The 22,601-nt window shown below is 36.9% G+C and overlaps 1 protein-coding gene across 2 annotated transcripts in view; it reads right to left on the bottom strand.

Moving 5' to 3' along the window:
• Positions 1–22,601, bottom strand: part of ci (transcriptional activator cubitus interruptus) — a 150,598-nt gene that overhangs the window by 61,033 nt on the left and 66,964 nt on the right. For both annotated transcript variants that reach the window (XM_089739468.1, XM_089739469.1), the window contains one exon: positions 16,936–17,262. In XM_089739468.1, coding sequence (XP_089595594.1) covers positions 16,936–17,093 — 158 coding nt within the window. In that variant the 5' untranslated portion in view covers positions 17,094–17,262. The remainder of the gene's footprint in view (positions 1–16,935; positions 17,263–22,601) is intronic.

Here is a 22,601-nt window from a genome sequence, read left to right as displayed (position 1 = left end):
TATGATTGATTCCGGTAAACTGCACAAGATAAGGTCTAAACAGGAGAGATTATATTGGTGAACGAATAACTTTATTTACTAATTTATTAACATCAATTGCCAATCATATATTAAAACTGAAGAATCTTATACCTTTAAACGAGCAATTCTTGTATATACTTATATATTTATGTAGTCATAAGTCAGGTCATAAGTATTGTCACACAGTAAAAACTTTTCTTTTAGAATGCTGGCCACAAAAAAGTTTATTGAATTCGAATTTCGAATTGTTCATGAAAATAAAAATGTATACTTTTAGAATTTTACTCATTTTCAAATATGGAGTGGACGCTTAAAGAAGACCGTGTTGCAGTTATTGCGTTGCATCGTTGCGGTTACGCGCCAATTCAAATTTTTAACATACTGAAAAATTTGAATATAACCAAAGTATTTGTTTATCATACCATCAAACGATACAATGAAGACTCTAGTGTAGATGACAGGTCAAGAAGTGGTCGCCCTCGGTCTGTTAGAACTCCAGCAGTGATAAAAGCTGTGAAGGCGCGAATTCAAAGAAATCCCAAACGTAAGCAGAAACTGTTGGCCCTTCAGATGGGGTTAAGCAGAACCACGGTGAAAAGGGTGTTAAATGAAGATTTAGGGCTTCGGGCATATCGAAGAAAAACAGGACATCGTTTGAATGCTCGTCTAATGGACCTGAGACTGAAGAGATGCCGCGCTTTGTTGAAGCGGTACGCGGGAAAAAAATATCGGGAAATTCTTTTTTCGGATGAAAATTTTTTTACCGTAGAAGAGAGCTACAACAAACACAATGATAAGGTGTACGCACACAGTAGTGAAGAAGCGAGCAACCGTATTCCGCGTGTCCAACGAGGTCATTTTCCATCCTCGCTCATGGTATGATTGGGAGTTTCTTATTGGGGCTTAACAGATGTACATTTTTGTGAGAAAGGTGTAAAAACGAATGCAGTTGTGTATCAAAATACAGTCCTGACGAACCTTGTAGAACCTGTTTCTCATACCATGTTCAATAACAGGCACTGGGTATTCCAACGAGATTCGGCGCCAGCTCATAGAGCGAAGAGCACACAAGACTGGCTGGCGGCGCGTGAAATCGACTTCATCCGGCACGAAGACTGGCCCTCCTCCAGTCCAGATTTGAATCCGTTAGATTACAAGATATGGCAACACTTGGAGGAAAAGGCGTGCTCAAAGCCTCATCCCAATTTGGAGTCACTCAAGACATCCTTGATTAAGGCAGCCACCGATATTAACATGGACCTCGTTCGTGCTGCGATAGACGACTGGCCGCGCAGACTGAACTCCTGTATTCAAAATCACGGAGGTCATTTTGAATAAACTTTAGTGTCATAAGAATCTATGTTTTGTTAAGTTCATTTTGGTATATGAATGGTTACATAATGAATAAACTTTGTTTCAATTATTTTACATTAAACATGTGACAGAATTTATGACCTGACTAGGTATATATAATCTGAATCTCGGAAACGGCTCCAACGATTTTCATAAAATTTAGTATACAGGGGATTTCGGGGGCGATAAATCGATCTAGCTACGATTTATTTTCAGAAAATGTTTTTTTATTCGTGTTTTCAATAATCATCTTTATCGATAATCAACTTTATGACTCTTCCCGACATCTATTGGCGAATAATAATACTATTTTTCTTAATTGAGGGCAACTAACCGCTTTAAAGACACAACAAGATAGCGTTATCAAAAAAAAAAAAAAACGAGCAAAGCTCGGTCATCATCTAGTGATAATAATGCAAGGTAATTCTGTAATGATATGATAATTTTTTCACGTTTACGAATTCTGACCGTAAACTACAAAATCAGCTCGAATGGAATTTCGAATCATACAAATGGTAGTGGTTCGGGTCATTGTACCACGTTATTGAATTATGATGTTCTATTCCCGACCACGGATGTCGGGGAGGAAGCCTTCCTAGATGTTAATAGATAACGGAGACCTTGGATTTTGTTTAGTCTGTAACGCTCGGTCAAAGGAAATGCGCACTTCCTGCATTTGCATTAAGTAAACAATTACATATTTTGATGACCTTATTGTAATAACTGTTGATGTTTGTCTCGTCTGGTGTTTTGATGTTTTGAAATATAGCTTTACGCTGTTTAAGATTAAGATATATTTTCATGGTTCAAGTTCAATGGCGTACATTTACTAATATTTATATCGATTGATAGAAGGTGTGTTTAAAATTAGTGTTTAAAATGTGTTTAAAACTTCGAATCTAGGTACTTTAGGTAGTAAGATCTGACATTTTTTTTTATTGCTTAGAAAGGTGGCTGAGCTCGCAGCCCACCAGGTGTTAAGTAGTTACTGGAGCCCATAGACATCTACAACGTAAATGCGTCACCCCCCTTGAGATATAAGTCCTTAGGTCACAGTAGAGTTAAAACGGCTGCCCCGCCCTTCAAACCGAAAAGCATTACTGCTTCACGGCAGAAATAGGCGGGGTGGTGGTACCTGCCCGTGCGGACTCACAAGAGGTCCTACCACCAGAATGATTTGATTAATTGGTTCATTCGTCGTAATCGGGGCAAACTTCCATTCAAATTAAATACAAATCACCTGAGCCTTTCCCGACCGAAACGTGCAGCGCGGTGGTACTTATATGTTAGTAGCTCACTACACAAACTCTCTCTCTATTACATATGAAGTCAAGACAGACTTTACATGAAGTGCTATTCTGGAATAGCAACGAATGATTGCCCCGCACAAGGTCAGCATCAGTATCAGTTAATTCTGATTAAGTTTAAATGTCTCTGAAGTTGAATTCTGTCACGGTCGCTGCGTATAGTATACAGTATTTACATCATCAATTGCAACAACAATGAAAATAACAAGTTAACAATGCAGACAACGGCACACTAACAATTGTAAGTGTCGTTCAAGTTAAGTATTCGCAGATATTGAGTTCCCTAACCGTTGCACTGTCAACGTACTTGTTTTAACAGAGTTAACACAATATTCAAGTTCACACAGAAGGCTCAGAATAAACGAGTTTGAAAATTAAAAAGATGTGTGGTGTCTTGGGACACCGGATAGGAACGAAGTTCCATATGAAAAAAAATCGCGCGGTGAAATATCGCTGTGCGGAAAACAAGGCCTTATTCCACGGACTTTTTCTTACGGTTTTTACTATCACATTTTTTTCAGTTCGGTCGCGCAGCAAAATCCCTATCTCCTCCAAGCCTGCCGTAAGGAACTTCGTTCCAAAACACTTTATTAAACGTAAGTCCTAGCCAATACTGAATACATTCTGTTATTATCGAATTCTTGTAAAATAATCTTAGTTTGGGAACGTTGTATGTGGAATGCTTTTAAAACATTAAGAAGACGATAATTAACACATAGATATATTCAGCTTTTTTTCCTTGTCCTTATAGGAAGATGAGCACACGGCCTGATTGTGATTGGTTACGGTCGCTAATGGACATCAGCAATGCCAGGGGCAGAGCCAAGCCGCTGTCTACCGTTAAATACACTCCACAAGCCTCGTTTTAAGAAGGACATGTCATACCGCTCGGAAAATTCCGTAGGGGGCAGCTTATTCTAAAGCCGGATGGTACGCGGCAAAAAAAATCTCTGGAATTGCACTGTGGTTCTAGGTAGTATGTGTGAGCTCTACTCCGGTGGCGAGCGGTGCAAAAATCGTGTCAATAAAAATAGTCTATATTACCGTTAGGCTCAGCATCTAAACGGAATGAATATTTACTTCTTGCTCGTATTTAGTCCTTGCCCGAGACATGAGGTGAGTCTAAACTACATTGTAGCGATTATTCTTTGTCGTTAATTTACGTACAACAGTAAATGTCAATGTCTTTCGATGCTGACTTTAGAATCCAAAATAGTTTCACTGAATTGTAATGAGAGTGATCAACAAAATTTTATATTGCAGCACTATTTTTACGTTCTGGAAAATATTGCAACATTTCTCATTATATTTTAATCCGTTTATTATCAATCGAACTACATATAAAATATTAATTAAAGTGAACAAACTAAATAAATCTCTGTAAAATGATAAACGATGAAACAATAAAAAAACAGAAAATTATTAAGTAAACAGAAAGAAATAGGTAATATGAATAGACAATGTCAAAAAACAAGAATAAAATACTACATCAACTATCAAAATAGCAAAGAGGTTCGCAACATTAATTTTTGATTTTTATATAAAAAATGGGGAATATGAAAGTAAATTTAAATTTAACAGTAAGCCTGCTGTTGATGTTTCTGTTTTGTGCGCGTTTGAACGAATGCAATATGCAGTATATTTAAACTTCGAGTAGATGCACCCGCTTTCTACATTATGATGTCATGTCATGAAGTGAATCGGACTTTGTTGTGCATCAGAATGTACTTCGGAAACTTTCCTTTGCCACATTCTTTCGGAACTTACACATACATACATACGGAAAATTTAAAGTAAAAAATATATATTCAAACACTGTGACAAATAGCATTTATATTAAAATGTCAGAAGCAATATACTGATGTATTAACAAAAAAAAAATATGCCACTCAATCTATAATTCTACGCTAATATATAAATCTACAGTGGTTTTTACGAATGTTCCGTTATCACATCTGAACCATGCATCCGATTGACTTGAAACTTGGTATCCATGTAGAAAATACATGTACTTAGTGGATAGGCTAATGTTTATATGAGAGTTGGACTCCCTAATAATAATGACAATTAATAATAAAGTTAATTTTAAATGCCCAGCGAAGCAGGCGAGTACGGCTAGTACAATATACGAGTATCAAAGAAAAATATTTTTTATCTTGTGCCTGAAATATTCTCAAATAAAAGTAAAAACTCGTTGTAGTTGCTCTGATCTCATACGTGTATGTTTTTGATAGTAATAACACAAATAACTTGAGCCTTTCGAATCATCAATCAGAGCTAATCATTTTATTTAAGACAAAAATAAAACACTATGTATTTATCACCGCAATATACAAAATAATTGCAGGCTTGTACACACACAAGCGCGGCGCGATATACGGGGTGTTATAAAATCCGGAATGACTCGTAAGCTGCCCGGCTGAAGGCTAGGGCACGCATTTTATTGAGACAACCGCTTTACGATCAGCGGACAGCCCTCGTACAGGTTCTTGACCTATAAAAATAACAAATAATAAAAAAACACTAAAAATGCACCGTAGAACGTCACTAGAATGTTTTGAAAGGATCACATGTCTGAAGCTACTATGGACGTCTTTTGACACATTAGTATAACCAGGGATACGAAATCGAATTTATCTACAAAACGATTATATTCATAGCAATAAGCGATTAACAAAGGGGTGTGAATTATTAATCGGTAACGGGAATTTCATGGTAAGCTTTTAGTAATAGCTTTTGCACAAAATCGATTATTCGTAAATATCGTATCGTCGCTGTCAAACCAAAATCTGCTATGTACAAAAACTACATTTTTAATTAACGAGTAAAAACATTTTCATATATCAAATTTTATATGAAGATGAATATTTAAGAACTATATCAAATGAAAACTATAGATAAATATTATAGACACATAACAGTTTTTCTTGATATGGCTGTGAACTATACGAAAAGGTCAAAAAATTAAAATCTCAAAAAGTGTTCACAGCAGATTTTAGTTTGACAATGACGATTTATTTAAAATTAGCCGACACCCAAACGTAATATAGAAGAAATGTTAGAACGACTACTATTTTCAAATTCAAATTACATTAGGAATTAATTATCGATATCAATGCTCGGATCAACATATACATGCATAGTTTTTAAAAACCACATTATTATCGGGCAACGTTCGAGTTTTTTCTGAAGTCAATTACCAGAATTGGCTCACGTTTTTAAGTGACTCAATAAATGAGACAGACAGTGATAATGATATTTAAAAACTTTTATGATAATGCATAAACGTGATTCAGTTCCTATTTTCTCGAAATTACATTTTTTTTATTGTTGTCGTTTGGCGTAATATAAAGAAGAGAGCGATTTAATGAGCTTTTTAAAAAAAACAGTTACGTCAGTTACATAGCTTCAGACAGATTGTGTGATACAGAATACAAATAGGTTCACTTCGTTAATATTATAATCACAAATTTGCAGTGGTTAAATCAAATATGTATCGTGATCTAATCCTTAGGCAGATATTATTTTTTTAATTAGTATTTTGCTAATTTTCGTACAGCAACAACATGAATGAAAGAAGGAAAAAAGTCGCTCAGATACTTCAACCTTCAATCTCAAAGTGGGCGACATTCACGCGGTGATGTCCGTGGGCTCCTATGACCAATTAAGATCTGGCAGACCGTGAAGTCGTTCTAGTGCAGTCAAAATTGGAAAACTGGTCAGCAGAATTTTTATCAATAGTAATTTTTGCTAATAATTGAGTCTGATAATGTTCCCTGTTGCATACATAAATTGCTGATTCAAATCGTATAATATATCTAAATTTTTACGAAATATTCACATTACTGCGTTTTTATTGCCAGCAATAAAAACGTTGACATGACTGTCACGCAAGGTGGATTAATATTTTTGTTTTTTATCCAGAAACACATTTAGTTCAATTACGAACTGTTTATTTATATTGAGATTATACACTCGTAAAAGTGCTATGGGATAATGCGTTCATGATTTTTCGAAATTAGATACTTACATGTGGAATACATAAGCGGTAAACAGTTTTATCACTATTACATATTTATGTATTCAAAATATTTTTTTCTTTTTATATTGTATAGACTTGTGTTAATATATGGAAGGCTAAGGGAACATAGTATTTTAATGTACTATTTATCTATACTCATTTATATATTTACAGTGGTTTTTACGGATGTTCCGTAATAACTACTGAACCATGCATCCGATTGACTTGAAACTTGGTATCCATGTAGAAAATACATGTACTTAATGGATAGGCTAATATTTATATGAGTGTTGAACTCCCTACACCAGTTGCGGGGTCGTTAATGATGAGAATCTTTGTGGGGGTGAGAAATAATAATGTTAATTTTAAATGCCCAGCGAAGCGGACGGGTACAGTTAGCAACGAATAAATGTGCAATATATGACGATTCCAATGCAACTCCCAAAGGATATAATACCACATACATAAATAAATTACCACAATTTATTTATGTTCAAAAGAAATTTAAAGGATTGGTCGTATAACAGTTTTCTCGGTGAAGCAGAACTAGCATTTCATTAGGAGACCGCTATTAGTGGACAAATTTAACCCTTCACGGTCCTATATTTACAACACGAATCCTTTGCGGTACAAGTCATAAGCGTTAGTATGAGTTAAAGTGTACAGATAAAACTGATATGATAATTTATTTTCATTGGTCAGTTCGATAACAGTGATCTAAATTTTTTTTCTCCTACCTACGCCGAAAGTTCGGTTTTCGTCCCGCTGTGCAGAAAGTCTAACTTTTCCGCCCTGGGTACTGACAAGTGCGCATGCGCGTTAGTGTCTACGTCTGCTCTCACGCACTTAAAATTCTTCGCCATTGTTGTGCTCGGGTAATTTGCAATATTGTGTTTAGTGTAAAAGTGAAATAAACAAACGGCAATAAAATTTAATAGTGAAGTATTAAATAAAGATAAGTTCATCAGACAGTTCTTATTCAATTAGTAGTCGTTTTTTTTAAAATAAAAAAACAGTTAAATTGTTTTTTTACACGCGGGAGGAAATGTCCTACTTTTCTCCCTTGGTGCACAATGTACTGTTATTTAAAGAAAAGCCAAAGTAATACGTTTTGTTATACGTGTGTTTATCGATTCCAAAACAAATCATAGTCTTCCAAATTATTTTTAAATAAATAAAATTATGATTTTTTTCTCTTCAATACGATGATAAAAGTTTTTAGACCAAAAGTAAAGTTAGTGATGGTGACTTAATTGTCCGCGATCGCTTATACCTTGACAGCAGCTAAACAAACAGTCCCGTGTTTTCTCAGTAAACACATCAACAGGTGCCACGTTTCCGAACTGACGCTCTTTGATAATATATAATGTTACTATTCACATTTTAAACGAATTCCTACACTGATTTGTTCAATACGAAAAAAAAGCGATCTAAAAGGCTTTTTTTAAATAACGGATTCTGTTATAAAACCGAGCGAGTTATAAAAAATACTATCGAGTTTCTTTTCCCGAATTTCCTGAATAACTCTCTCTCTCTCTCTTCCCAGCTATTTATCCCACATGGTGGTGGGGTCAGCTTTCCTGACTTTACTCCACCACTTCGCTCTGTCTTCGACATCCTCGTCAGCAACATTGCAAATTGCTGAAGGACAAGAGAGAAATCTTGTCCTTCAGCAATTTCCCGAATAACTATTTTTATTTTTTTAAATATTACATATATTATTACACGTAACTACAATTACTTCTTAAGTAGTCGTGTTGTTAGCGCATTTTACAAAATTTTGTCTTTAGCTACGGAACCCCAATACTTTTCAAGTCTTATACAATATTATCTAATTTTATGCCAGACCTTTTGGTTTCACTATTTGAGTCTTTTCAATCAGACGGCCTAAGTTTTTAAATGGGAGACGTTATATCGCCGGTTCCAATAACTGTGTCGAAATTAGCATGACTTTATACACCAAAATGTCTATACGATCATACATTATCATTTTTTTTTATCTATTCGTATTTCTTTATACGGACTAGAAGAAGAACTAGCTATGTTATTACTTACAAGATAGATAAGCAAACAAGTCAGAAAATTTTAATCAAATTAATATGAGACCACAATCCGGTAAGTTTACGCCTGATTGTGTCCACCCACCGCAACGAGCTTTAATGAAGCTTAATGAAAGCACATTACGGGTACTTGAAACAAAATACCTCATAGCCTTTTAGAATTATTTTCAGATATAGATTGTTGTTTTGAGGACTTGACTGAACAGGGTTGATGATGGTATGTGAAAAGAGAGACGTCTCAACCATACAGCAGATCGGAACGTTAATACAGATTAAAGTGAGATGCATATTCCAAAAAGTAATCTCAAAGTTTCTGCAACTACTAAAATCTTGAAGAGACACTTCAAGCTACATTACAAACTTGAATAAAATCTAATAGCTTCTCTTATCTCTCAAAGTAATCTACCAAACAGCCAATAGATGAAAAGGTAGCATAGTCATGAAAAAAAAACTGAAAATAGACATATACTTTACTAACATTCAATTTATTTTTAAATTTAAATTATTATACCATTTCTTTCTAAATACATATGTTTATGTAGACACTAAAACAAGCGGTCGAATTAAGCCCGAAAATCTTATATGATCACACACAAAAAAAAACCACAAAATTACATTTGCATAAACTTCAGCTCTTTACGAATAAACGACACATTAAACCGAAACAAACGTAAATAAATAAGGCTGCACGCAGACGTGTATTTTAAAATTAATGAACACGAAGGGCTCCCCACACACTCGGCAGCTCATAGGCTACTGTTGCCCGATAGCACGCTACATCGCATGACTTGATTTTTTGTACCATTTTATGGCCCCCAAGGTCCGATTTCATTACTGTAATTACGTGTCCAATGCGATTTTTGCAAGCCTATTGATTAATGCAACGTTTCGTAGCCTACATTATTGAGGATAATAAGAGTTTGATTAAAAACACTTTTAATTTAGTTTAATGGCCACTCTCGCATTCGTTTCGTATAATCCCCCGCAAAGCAATCATTATACATAAATGTTGATAGTTTAATGCAGTGTCTTGGACAGCAAAAGATAACAACACATTACTTGCCCTGAGAAAATATTTATATTGTATTGAAATATTGATTATTTCCATACTTAAAAATTATTGATGACTAGCTGACCCGGCAGACTTCGTAGTGCCTCAATCGATAAATAAAAGACACATCAAGCGGACACATCAAAGGAAAAACAAAATTGTTTCTTTTTATATAACTCCGAGCTTTTTTATATTTTCTCACCTTTTAAACCTTCCCTGGACTTCCACGAATAATTCAAGACCAAAATTATCCAAATCGGTCCAGCCATTCTCGAGTTTTAGCGAGACTAACGAACAGAAAATCATTTTTATATATATAGATAGTAAAGATTCTTATTATTTTTTTAATCGCTGTCGCCTAAACGATAAAGGGCCCGGTGTATACGAATTAAGCGATATGAGTACAAACCTTTATACATACTTTATATATATTATTTATACTTTATTTATATATATCGGTCATATTGCCCGCCGACAGTCAGATAACTTCGACAAAGTGATTGTGACGGGCAAAGTAGATGGAAAGAGACCCCGCGGCCAATTACCTAGCCATTGGTGTGATCAAATAGCCGCTCTAACTGGGTTGCCAGTCGCAACCGCCATTCGAGAAGCTGAGGACCGGACGAGATGGAAACAGCTCACGAGACAGGCCACCGTCAAGTTTCAGGTACACCACCTTCAGTAATGAAGAAAGCGATGAAGAAGAAGAATATATGTACGCGGGTTAAGTCTAGTTCGTAATATAGTAGAAATACTGTCTAATCGCTTGCTTATTACGTAAGCGAACAAGTTAACGTTAACACAAATATAAAAAAAAAATATGTGTAGTGTCGTGAGACACCGGATAGGAACGAAGTTCCTTATTATAAAATCATTAATTTTAAGTTCTATTCGAGGTATAAAGAGAATAAAACTGGAGGTTTCGCAACAACCCACGGTCATTCGGTAACGTGCGAACTTATTGTGGTACACTTCATTCACGGTTGTTTTCATAAGAGTTAGTGTATTGCGCAAACGAACGCTCTGATATCGTGGTCAATAAATGATAAAAAAAATGTGTTATTTTTTGTACGTTATTTCAAAGTTAAGTCGTACACTGTGTGCATTACTAATAAAAATCTTACGTTACGGACGTTTTTTCCCGGCTAGGGTACCCCTCCGCATCGTCCCATAAGGAACTTCGTTCCAAAAAAACATGAAACGCTTATGATATAATAAAGCACAAACGCAATAAAAATAACTCAGGTTTGACTGAATAAATTCAATTCACTTTCACACTCAGTCAGGTTACAATTTGTTTGGTCAAAATTCAAGGACATGCTAATACTGTAGGTATTCCTTTGCAAAATCTGAAAGCAATAAGGCAGAAATCAAAAGCCGACAATCAATACAATGTAATATAGTAGCATTATACTTCTGTCATGTACCACTATTGTTTACCGCCACTACACGTTGTCGTGACACTGGAAATTTGCCTACAATGAACGTGTTATCTATTTATTCTATACTTAGAATGGCTACGTGGGAGGCGATGGACAAGTGATTAACCTAAATTAATTGAGACGGTCTGTGAGGGACTTTGAATACAATTATACTTATGATCTAAAGATAGATGATGGAATAAAATTGAGTAGCTAAAATGAAAACCGCAAACATTATAAAATCACATGGAATTGAAACTTTTCGGCGGCAGTCAGTGTATGCTGCTTGGGAGCCACTTAGCAATGGCCAGGCAGTGAATTCGTCTATCCAAATATGCTGCTTGGGAGCTGCTTAGCAATGGGTAGGCAATGAATTCGTTTATAGAAAAATGTCCAACATTATGCATATGTTCAGAAAAGGTTATAAGAGGGTACTTGAGATAGCATATCTTTTTTTTTTTTAGCTTAGATGGGTAGACGTGCTCACAGCCCACCTGGTATTAAGTGGTTACTGAAGCCCATAAACATCTACAACGTAAATGTGCCACCAACCTTGAGATATAAGCTCTAAGGTCTCAAGTACAGTTACAACCGCTGCTCCACCCTACAAACCGAAACCCATTACTGCTTCACGGCAGAAATAGGCAGGGTGGTGGTACCTACCCGTGCGGACTCACAAGAGGTCCTACCGCCAATAAACCAATGCCTCTGATATTGTCAATTCTTATCAACAGTTACATTCAATGACTAAAGTTGATAGGTGAAGATGTGGCTTTAACAAAATCGTTGTATATGGCACTGAAAACATTGATACAATGTAATACTATGTTTTTTTTATTGCCCTTGTAGGCAGACAAGCATATGGCCCACCTGATGGTGAGTAGATACCGTCGCCCATGGACTTCAGCAATGCCAAGGGCAGAACCCGGCCACTGTTAATTCTTAACCATACAATGATTGAGAATATTAAACGATGTTGAAATAAATTGAACCATAGATTATTTGCCCAGCTTCCAACCGACCAGAAAATTGGATCGTAAGCGGTATAATGATACACTGATAAGTAATTAGAAAACTCGACTAATTAACTTTGGTGGGCACTGATGATCCATAGATAAGAATAAAACCAGTCGCCCTTCAACCCGATTTTACGAAAACCCTTATCTCCGTTGTAACTTCTGCTCTATTTATACCGGGAAGTCTTGACAATAAAGTTCGTCCAGGGATGGGGTAATTTACGACCGGAACTCCTTTATGGATGCGATTGACCGGCCCGCTTTTTTTTTTCTAGAACGGTGGGGGCTATTGACACATGGCGATGTAGATTAGAAAAGGATCGGCGCTAATACTACAAAAAACAATTGGACGTGCAGTTGTCTTAAATTTTTTTCGTGAGGCCATTTGAAGTGGTCTCAGGTAATATTATGGATTTTCGTAATTATTTTTATTCAAATAATTTGGCCTTTGAGCCGAGCCATGCGTGGACACCTTGGATTACAAAACCCATTTACTAGTTTCTATTTAGATTTTAATTTACGATGACAGTAATTTTATCCGAACGCAGTAATTGGCTCGCAACTTTTATTATCGGTTTCCTAAAAGTTCATACTAGCCATTTTAGTTGGCTTCAATGGCCAAGGGCTTCGGAGCGTTTAAATCAAACGGCACAGTAAATCTTTCTCCTCCTTCTAAAAGACTTGTTCAAAAACCAATAATTGGTTTCTTGGAGTTTATGTTTATTTTAAGTACGGACGAAGCAGTCACAGTTCGAACTGTACTAATAAATCAATCCGTATAGATTTCCAGTTAAGGATTTGGAAATTATATGCAGAAGTCGATAATATTTCGGTTATTCTTGGATTCGCCAGTTTGAATGGTTTCGGTTTGAAATTTACATTAGATTAGAAGACGAAATTTGGGACGTTAAAATCTCTACAGATGAATTTTCTGGATAGATTTTTGTATCACAACGTAATTTAATGTTATCATTAACATTTTTATCACAAGCCTTGAAAAGACGTCAAATAATTCTTGTAAGAAATTTAAACCATAAACTAAACAAAATACGACTGACTCGTTGACGATCTAGAGGACGTATCATATTTTCTACGATAAGATAATCATCTATAAAAACGTTTTATACAATCGGCATTAAGACACAAAGTAAACTTTACCATACAAATATCACATTACCAGATGAAGATGTATCTCAATAAAATAGATCCGAAAATGATAAAGTTATTAAATGTAATTGGCGCAAGCTTGTACATGCCGAAAACAATAGAGCCACACACGTCGCACAATCAAGATTTGATAGTGCTTTTGTCTTTACACCAAAATAATGATTGGGTTTTTTTTTTCTCTGTTGTCGATGATTTGTGAAGGCAGGACGTTACAATAAGGCCTTAGTGGGATGCGGGCGAGTGAATAGCATGTTATTATGGGCTAGCTTTTGTGGCGACACATGTGTTAGATGAAAGGACTTTTGTGCAACGTACTTTATATATGCGGTTGAAAATTTCTTTATTTTTTTAATACATCATAATTTAGTTAATACGAAAACTGTACAATGGTATGCTGTTTAGTAAAAAATGTAACGATGAATGAAAGCACGATCAAGCATCAAAACAAGAAATAAAACAAGATTGAAATGTCACGAACAAAGCAAACGATGCGAACGTTTCGAACAGAAATAAGTTCACAAAGGGATTGAAGCTAAAACACCGAGCAGATTAATACGGAATGCAGTCCACGATGCCTATTCATCAGTTCAAAGGGTTCCAGTTAATGAATCAAACGACAACCGACTCGCAACACCTCTTTTGTGGTCGGACAAAATCGACATTGACGAAGCGAACGATCACGAAAATAGTCGATCGTGTCCAACCCATTGTGCGTGATATAATTAGAATGCTTAGAAATAAACACGTGGTGGCAATTATCGCAGCAGCGGGTTAAATGAGGCAACGAGAAACTGTCGTTAATGGGTGCGGCCATCCGGCGACGAAATCCTTCGCGTGCAACCGTAGTTAAAGGATTACTGGACTTCCGAGAAAGACATCTTTATACTTCCAATCGCAATCTTATAACACAACGAGGAATGCAATTACTGCGCATAAGTCGTGTGCAATGACAAATTTACCGTGGGCCATTTGAGTGGTTCAATGAATTGGTACTGGTTCCATCGCATCACTTTACGTGTCAAGAATTAAAGTGGTAATTTAACAATATCTGAATAGTGATTGACTTATTTTGAAAATGTGTGTAAATTTAGTTCATAAGCCGATTTAAAATGAACAAGGGCATTATTCGTGAACCCATTAATCATTTCAGTCGAGTGCAACATCATCACGCGTCCCACGCACATAAGGGACTAAGTTATTTGTTGTGCGTTTTATTAACGTCGGTCCTAACGTTGTAAATGTCTCAATCCAGGTACATCCTGCCTGTCATTCATCAGCTCACTGAATCAGGTGTCGATTCTTCACGATTTATTTTATTGTTCCCATTTACGGAAGATTAATGTCGCGGCCAAATCGAATCGGTTACGTGTCCGATGTTTTGCAATAAATTATAATTAAGTAACACCTTGTCTTACCCGAGAATTTTATGGAGCATCGACCACGAGCTGTTAATACCACTGCTTTAATCCAATGTAAACGACCTACCTCATTATACCTGAACTCAATGTAAATTCTCCAAATTATGTATTTTTATGTTAAACTTACATTAGAGTTCTTAAAAGTCACCGTTAGCCTCTTCAGGGAATATTTTTTCAAAGCACGAACAACATGAATTTAGTTTATTCTTCATTATGATTTGTTTATTTTTTTTATTGAAAACAACTTAATAGGTACCTAAACAAAGTTAAGAAACATAATGATTTTTTTTTTAAATAATTCACGAATGTGGCAATTTAGCGTAGAGTTAAATATATATTATGTATAAATAATTTTAAAAAAAATCCCTGAAGAGGTTAAATAACAGTACGCGAAAAGGTGCACGCGAAACTAATTTGTATTTCAAGATTAATTAAGAAATATTTTATTGTCGTACATCCACAACATTGTTTTGGTATAAACACGTAGATAACTCGAAAGAGAGCCGGCAATTGTGTAATTAAAAGGACCGTTCGAATGAGTTCGATTCGAATGGGTCTAATAAAACTTGGGTTTTTATCGAGCGGTTCACTTAAAGAAACTGGCGTTTAGGCACAGCCAGATATCACCGGTCCGGTCGTAATACTAAAGGACACTTGCATTGCAAGAAAATCGCAATAAAATTACATATGTAGATGAGAGATATCCCCGTATTGGATTATGATAAGCGAGTCACTAAAACAACGATACAGCTTGAGTGTATTATGTTAATAAGCTGTTTTATGAGTTTAATTGAGTTCGAGTTAATACCGCTGAATGGAGAAGTAAGCCATAGAAAGTAGATGGAACATTATAAAGTTGCATGCAAGGTAATTCTTTGGTTAGGAATTCGTGTTTTAAAACTTAACTTTTTTTTTTATTAATTGCTTAGTATATCTCAGGTTAAGTAGTTACAACGGCTGACCCACCCTTCAAAACGAAACACATTACTGCTTCACGGTAGAAATAAGCAGGGTGGTGATACCTACCCGCGCGGACTCTCAAGAGGTCCTACCACCAGTGTAAATCAATATTATACTATTGCAATCTATAAAGTTTAGCCGAAATTGATACGGCAGTTGCTTTACTTATTGATGAAATTCCCGTAGCGTCCGGTTATGTCGAGATGATAGCATGCGTATCTATTACTGACTGATTAATAAGACTAAACCGATACAATATTTAACTGATCCCAAATAAAGTAAAAGGTTCTCAATTCGATTGATTCTTTATATTTTTATGTGTATTATTTGTTACTTCAACACTTTTTTCTGGGTGAATCGATTTTGATGATTCTTTATATGAAAGCTGGCGCCTCTAGTGTAGCCCTTTTTTGTAAAGATCTCACCAGCATTTTTTGGGCCATCCTTAATAAAGCATATCTAATTGACTTCGACTACATTGATGATATTCTTATGTTATTTTGTTGGAATAATTTTGTCTTCTGTACAAACCAATGATTACTATCGCGAAGCATTCATACGTTGTGGTTTGAATTGCGAACCGTCTGCTAATAAGATCTATTGGTTTTGCGGGTTTTATTACATTAGATGTTATTCCTTTGTCACGGATCACTCACGAAGTCCTTGTTTACGGAAATATGAATATAACCAGCTTTTGCCCGCGACTCGTCCGCGTGGAAATAGTTCACAAATAATGCTTTATTTTATGTTCTAAAATTGGTTAACATAAAAAACGTTATAGTGAGCCAACCTTAACATATAGACATATGCTGTCGCGGACTTTTTTTTAGATTTTTTAAGGGGGAACAATTCTGACATACATTATTTTAGCGAAACTTTAACCGTTTCTGCAGCGCACGCAGCGGAAGTTCTCAAAAGGAAAAAAAAACCCCGATTTTGAACATTCTTTATTGGTGCTCCGCTTGTATTGGTCTTAGCGTGTTATTATACAGCCTATAGCCTTCCTAGCCTAAATTGGCTATCTAACAATGAAATAATTTTTCAAATTGGACCAGTAGTTCCTAAGATTAGCGCGTTCAAACAAACAAACTCTTCTTTATAATATTAAAAATAAGTATAGATTTAAATTGAATAGCTTACTGAGCATGATGATGATAATGCGTAGCGTGATGCATAGCTGCGGACGGGGTCCCTGGTGGGGTCGTAGCATGGAAGGCAGCAAACGCCGAGGGAAACTGTAGTGGTAGGAAACCGCTTCCAGAGTTCCCGGGACCTCCCACTGACTCCCGATCAGGCATATTCAAAGTCCTAACACAACCACATCATAGTCCACTTTTCCACTTCACTTTTTAGTCACGATCAGGTCAATTCTAGTCTCATTTCATCCATTTTCGTCGTCATCATAAATCTTCTTTTGCATCGCCGAGATTTGTGTTTCGCATTATTTTGTTTGTTCTCATTCTGCACCTGTAACAAAGCGTCACCATTAATGACATATTATATTTGGCTTCCGAAAAACGACTTAATTTACCGGCTTTTAAGTCTTCGCCTGCATTGTTCAGTGCGATTGCTTTTATTACGTCTTCATAACACGAAAGTGTGAGATTAATTAAATGGCATAATGCGGTCTTCTTTGCGCGTTAAATTTGTTAAGAAATAGCGTCGTTATCTTAATTCGTGATCTGTTAGAGGGATGCGCTTTAAGCACATTTAATTATAACGATTGAGAGCGCTGTACGGTTATGTGTTAATTAAGCAGTTTTGTGTTTTTTTTTTGTCTTTGTGTTAATGACGCGGTTTTTTTTTTTCATATTTTTAAAATGCGGTTTATCACAGCGTAAATCACTGGTGGTAGGAGCTCTTGTGGGTCCGCGCGGATAGGTACCACCACCCTGCCTATTTCTGCCGTGAAGCAGTAATGCGTTTCGGTTTGAAGGGTGGGGCAGCCGTTGTGACTATACTGAGACCTTAGAACTTATATCTCAATGTGGGTGGCGCATTTACGTTGTAGATGTCTATGGGCAAAACTAACCACTTAACTCCAGGTGGGCTGTGAGCTCGTCCACCCTACTAGCTATAAAAAAAAAGTAAATTCCATAAACAGTTACGAGAGTAACAAACAGTAATTCAAGCAAGTGTTATCAGAAAAATAGCTAGTTTTTTTTTCGTTTAGTGTGCGAGGCAAAAATAATTAAGAGGAAAATATTAATAAGTAAATTAGCAAAGAGTTCCATTGATTAGATATTTTAAGCTTAAAATGGTAGAGGAGAACGCGTGCAAGGGAATCTTAAGAAGCATTGAAGTGTGTGAATCTGTATTCTGCCGCGAAGTATGTATACCGGTTTGTAGAGTGGGGTAGCCGTTATGAAATATTATTGAGTCTTTGAGGTGTCTCAAGGTGAGCGGCAGCATGCGCGTTGTGATTTCCGGCTCCGTTAACCACTTTATACTACGCAATTTAAGATATATCGTATAAATATATGTCAACTTAAATTATCATATTATAATCATATTTTGGTAACAGATGACCTTGTGTGATTTGTACTCGATTTTTTTAATTACTATTTAACTATTTAAATTCATTCAATATAGAGCATCAAACTTTTCCTAACAGTAATTTCCACGTAGCCTATATTTCACTTCCAAACACTTGCATTATGATTGCAGTAATCATACACCATCGATCACTCATAATGGTTAGTCGTTTTCAGTAACCTCTGGGCTTTAATCTCGTCTGACCATAAACACGACAAAAAACACCATAGTGCCTTAATAAATTTATATTCTTGAGCTGTCGATATAATTGACATACATTTCTTCTTCGCTACTTAAGAAACAATGATAACTAGAGGTCGTAGTCGAAATTCGACTATAATTAATTGGATTAGGTTGCGGTAGGCAGCAGCTTGGCTCTGCCCCTGGCATTGCTGAAGTCCATGGGCAACGGTAACCACTCACCATCAGGTGGGCCGTATGCTCGTCTGCCTACAAGGGCAATAAAATAACGAAATAAAAAAAATGGAATTGTAAGTTTGTACACTATTATGATTGCATTTTATACTTCTATAATCACAAATTTCGCCAAGGCTACACTATAAAAAAATATTAATAAAGACAAACAATATTTAATCTATTCCCAATTTGACCACAGACGTCAAGAACAAAAGTTTGACAATGACAATAAATAGTATGTATGCGTGTGTGCGTCAAATACATGGTATGTAGTGTGTGTAATGTTTTCTTTATTGATTTAATGTATCTTTTATGCATTATTTAAAAAAAAAATAGCATTGTGCACTTCATCTCTATATTCTCTATAAGTGAGGAAAATTTCATACTCCTCCGTCCGCGCCAATTTACGTAAAAAGGGATACAAAGTTTTTGCTTCACGTATTAATATATTATTAGAGGCGACTCCCTCTTAAGTCAAAGTCGATGGGCGGAGCCATTGACGACGAGCACTCACGTGGACTCGTGACGTCATCTGGAGGGGCAACTCGTCATCTGGAGGGGCAAACGACCGACCAGCGGGGACATCACGCCACCTCGGAGCACTTTTGCTGGAAGCGCGCGCAGCGTTCACTTGTCTTAGATTTAATATTCTGTGTCGATCGTTCCTACCCACTTTTGTATTTTTTTATTTATTTAAATTATTAAGCCGTTGCTAAAATCAGAAGTGGGATAGGGCTTGTGCCCTATCCGCTTTTGGGTTATCCTGGCGTACAGTTTATTTTTAAAATTTGCATTAAATTAACAAAGTAATGACCGATATACGTGTAACTGGAAGCAGGGTAGGACGACGCTCGCATTCGCCGAATGTTCGAGACCAATATTGGAGAATAATATTGGCGCGTTTAATTGCTTAAAACTCAAATGTGAACGTTGCGCGTGAGTCGAGCCCGCTAGGGTCGCAGATAGAAGACGCACGTCCCTCGACCGCGGATGGTGGTGGCGCCGGACCCGTGGTGGCGTTGGGAATCACATCACCGCCGCCGTCAGAGTCCCGCGCGTACGACGCTACAGACAGGATCATCGGAGCATTAAGTGCACTGCCCAAAGTAAGGTCGAACCATTTTTATATTTCTAATTTTGACCCCAGCGTTAATGATATCGATTCTTGGTGCGAAGTAGATTTTTTTTGTCGGATACCCTCTTATGAAATGTAATAAATCACCAAGTAACTAGCTCAACGACTTTATCACAACCGACCTTACGGTCTATTTTTATTGACGCGATAGAACATGCTCGAGACTGAATGCTCAGTTTCGGTGGGTGGAAATAGCATTCGAAGGGTTCAAAATGTTACTAGTCGGCAAACTCCATCAATACGTCAATTAGACAACAGTCCGACTGTCCAGGTCGGTGATCATGCAAACGGGACGCCGTGTTGTTCCATCGCCGTGTCGATTGTACCCGCGTTTGAGAATAGATGTAAAATAGTTCCACCACGCGTTGTGACAATAAAAAGGCAACTACCACATCAGCACGGAAGTTAACCGAATCCATTAGATTCGTAAATTCAGATCGAGCTCATGGTTACCTTATTTCTAAGTTTTACCCTGCCGTGCAATACATAGACACAATGTGTAAGGAAGTAGAATGGGCTAGATCCTTAACTGGGAAGGCACTGAGTATTTGTCACGAGTTTTGGGCTGTCTTAAGAGTGATGAGCGTACTTGGTTACACGTGTGATTGTCTAGTGACCGGACGTGGGGTAACTTCGTAAAAGACTTTAAGCCGTTGTGTCCGCGAAAGTTAGAGTATGCCAATATTCTTTATAATGCTATGCAATTAGCATCAGATTGCTTTGCCTCATACGTCGAGTGCGCCAGGAGATCGTTGCTCTGTCTTAAGATGGTCAGAGTTCTGACTGACAAACTCGGAACTTTAATAATGATACGGGGCATAATGGGCCCTCTGGTTGACTCGCGAACGCTAGTCTACAGATTCACGATTTGATTTAATTTTTGGTGGAGGTCAGATTAGGCCGAGTCCTCGTAGGGTTCAGGCACTAGTTGAGTCACCAGTGACGCGTAATGTCAAAAATTCTTGGGGTTGACTGCATGCTTCCAGAGATTTACGTGGTAACATAGTTCATGTAGATGTTGTAACGTGGTAACATAGTTCACGCAGAGATTTACGTGGTAACATAGTTCACGTAGATGTTGTAACGTGGTAACATAGTTCACGCAGAGATTTACGTAGTAACATAGTTCACGTAGATGTTGTAACGTGGTAACATAGTTCACGCAGAGATTTACGTGGTAACATAGTTCACGTAGATGTTGTAACGTGGTAACATAGTTCACGCAGAGATTTACGTGGTAACATAGTTCACGCAGAGATTTACGTGGTAACATAGTTCACGTAGATGTTGTAACGTGGTAACATAGTTCACGCAGAGATTTACGTGGTAACATAGTTCACGCAGAGATTTACGTGGTAACATAGTTCACGTAGATGTTGTACCGTGGTAACATAGTTCACGTATATGTTATGACGTGGTAACAAAGTTCACGTAAAGGTGTGACGTGGTAACGCAGTTCACGTTACGAGTGTATTAGCTTGACATGTTAACTTGGCCATGTCAACCAGACTTTACTCTCACAGTATATTATACACCCGATATGGTAACAGTGCCGTGTCGTCAGTACATCTAACGTAACTCAACAAGAGCCTACTATACATGAACGCACTGAAATGTGATGTAAAATGCTCACAAAAACTACTAACTTTTACTAATGGTTCATGGTACCAAAATCATGATTGTAATGCAAACAATCTATTTCTATGACGATATCATAGAACACCCCGATAGCAACGCTGTGCACACAGTGAGTCCTGCATCGTCAGAGATTGAAGACGGTCATGACATCGAGGTGAACGTGGACGTCCACCAGTCAGGAGAGGCCGTATTAGAGGCGACTCCCTCTTAAGTCAAAGTCGATGGGCGGAGCCATTGACGACGAGCACTCACGTGGACTCGTGACGTCATCTGGAGGGGCAACTCGTCATCTGGAGGGGCAAACGACCGACCAGCGGGGACATCACGCCACCTCGGAGCACTTTTGCTGGAAGCGCGCGCAGCGTTCACTTGTCTTAGATTTAATATTCTGTGTCGATCGTTCCTACCCACTTTTGTATTTTTTTATTTATTTAAATTATTAAGCCGTTGCTAAAAATATAGATTCTAAAATGTTAAGACAACAATGTGCCCTTTATATTTAAATCGAAACGGAATGTAGATCGGCCACAATGTAACGCTAAAAACAACACCATGGTCCTTCGTCTCGTTTCCAAGAAGCCTCCGAAACATTTCGAAGACGAAAAACGATTAAAACGTAATTAAAGGCCGCATTAAGAGGGCCGGCATGCGCTCTGCACTGCTCATTTCAAATTTAGTGATGGGTCCGTTGTTGTCGATATTTTGCTAATGTTAAATTATAAAAAAATACATCTTTATAGCATTGGTTGCGTGACATAAATTTCGTAAATTTGCTGTCATTTAAATAAACTAGATGATGACCGGATCGGTTTTTTTTTTGATAACGCCATCTTGTTGTGTCCTGAAAGCGGTTAGTTGCCCTCAATTAAGAAAAATATTATTATTATTCGCCAATAGATGTCGGGAAGAGTTGATTATTGAAAACACGAATAAAACAACATTTTCTGAAAATAAATCATAGCTAGATCGATTTATCGCCCCCGAAATCCCCTGTATACTAAATTTTATGAAAATCGTTGGAGCAGTTTCCGAGATTTAGATTATATATATACAAGAATTTCTCGTTTAAAGGTATAAAATA

The sequence above is a fragment of the Bombyx mandarina genome, chromosome A1 (genome assembly GCF_030267445.1).
Source record: "Bombyx mandarina strain Sakado chromosome A1, ASM3026744v2".
In the NCBI taxonomy this organism is placed as follows: Eukaryota; Metazoa; Arthropoda; class Insecta; order Lepidoptera; family Bombycidae; genus Bombyx; species Bombyx mandarina.
Note: the sequence above shows the minus strand (reverse complement) of the source record. Positions and strands in the feature narration are given on the sequence as shown.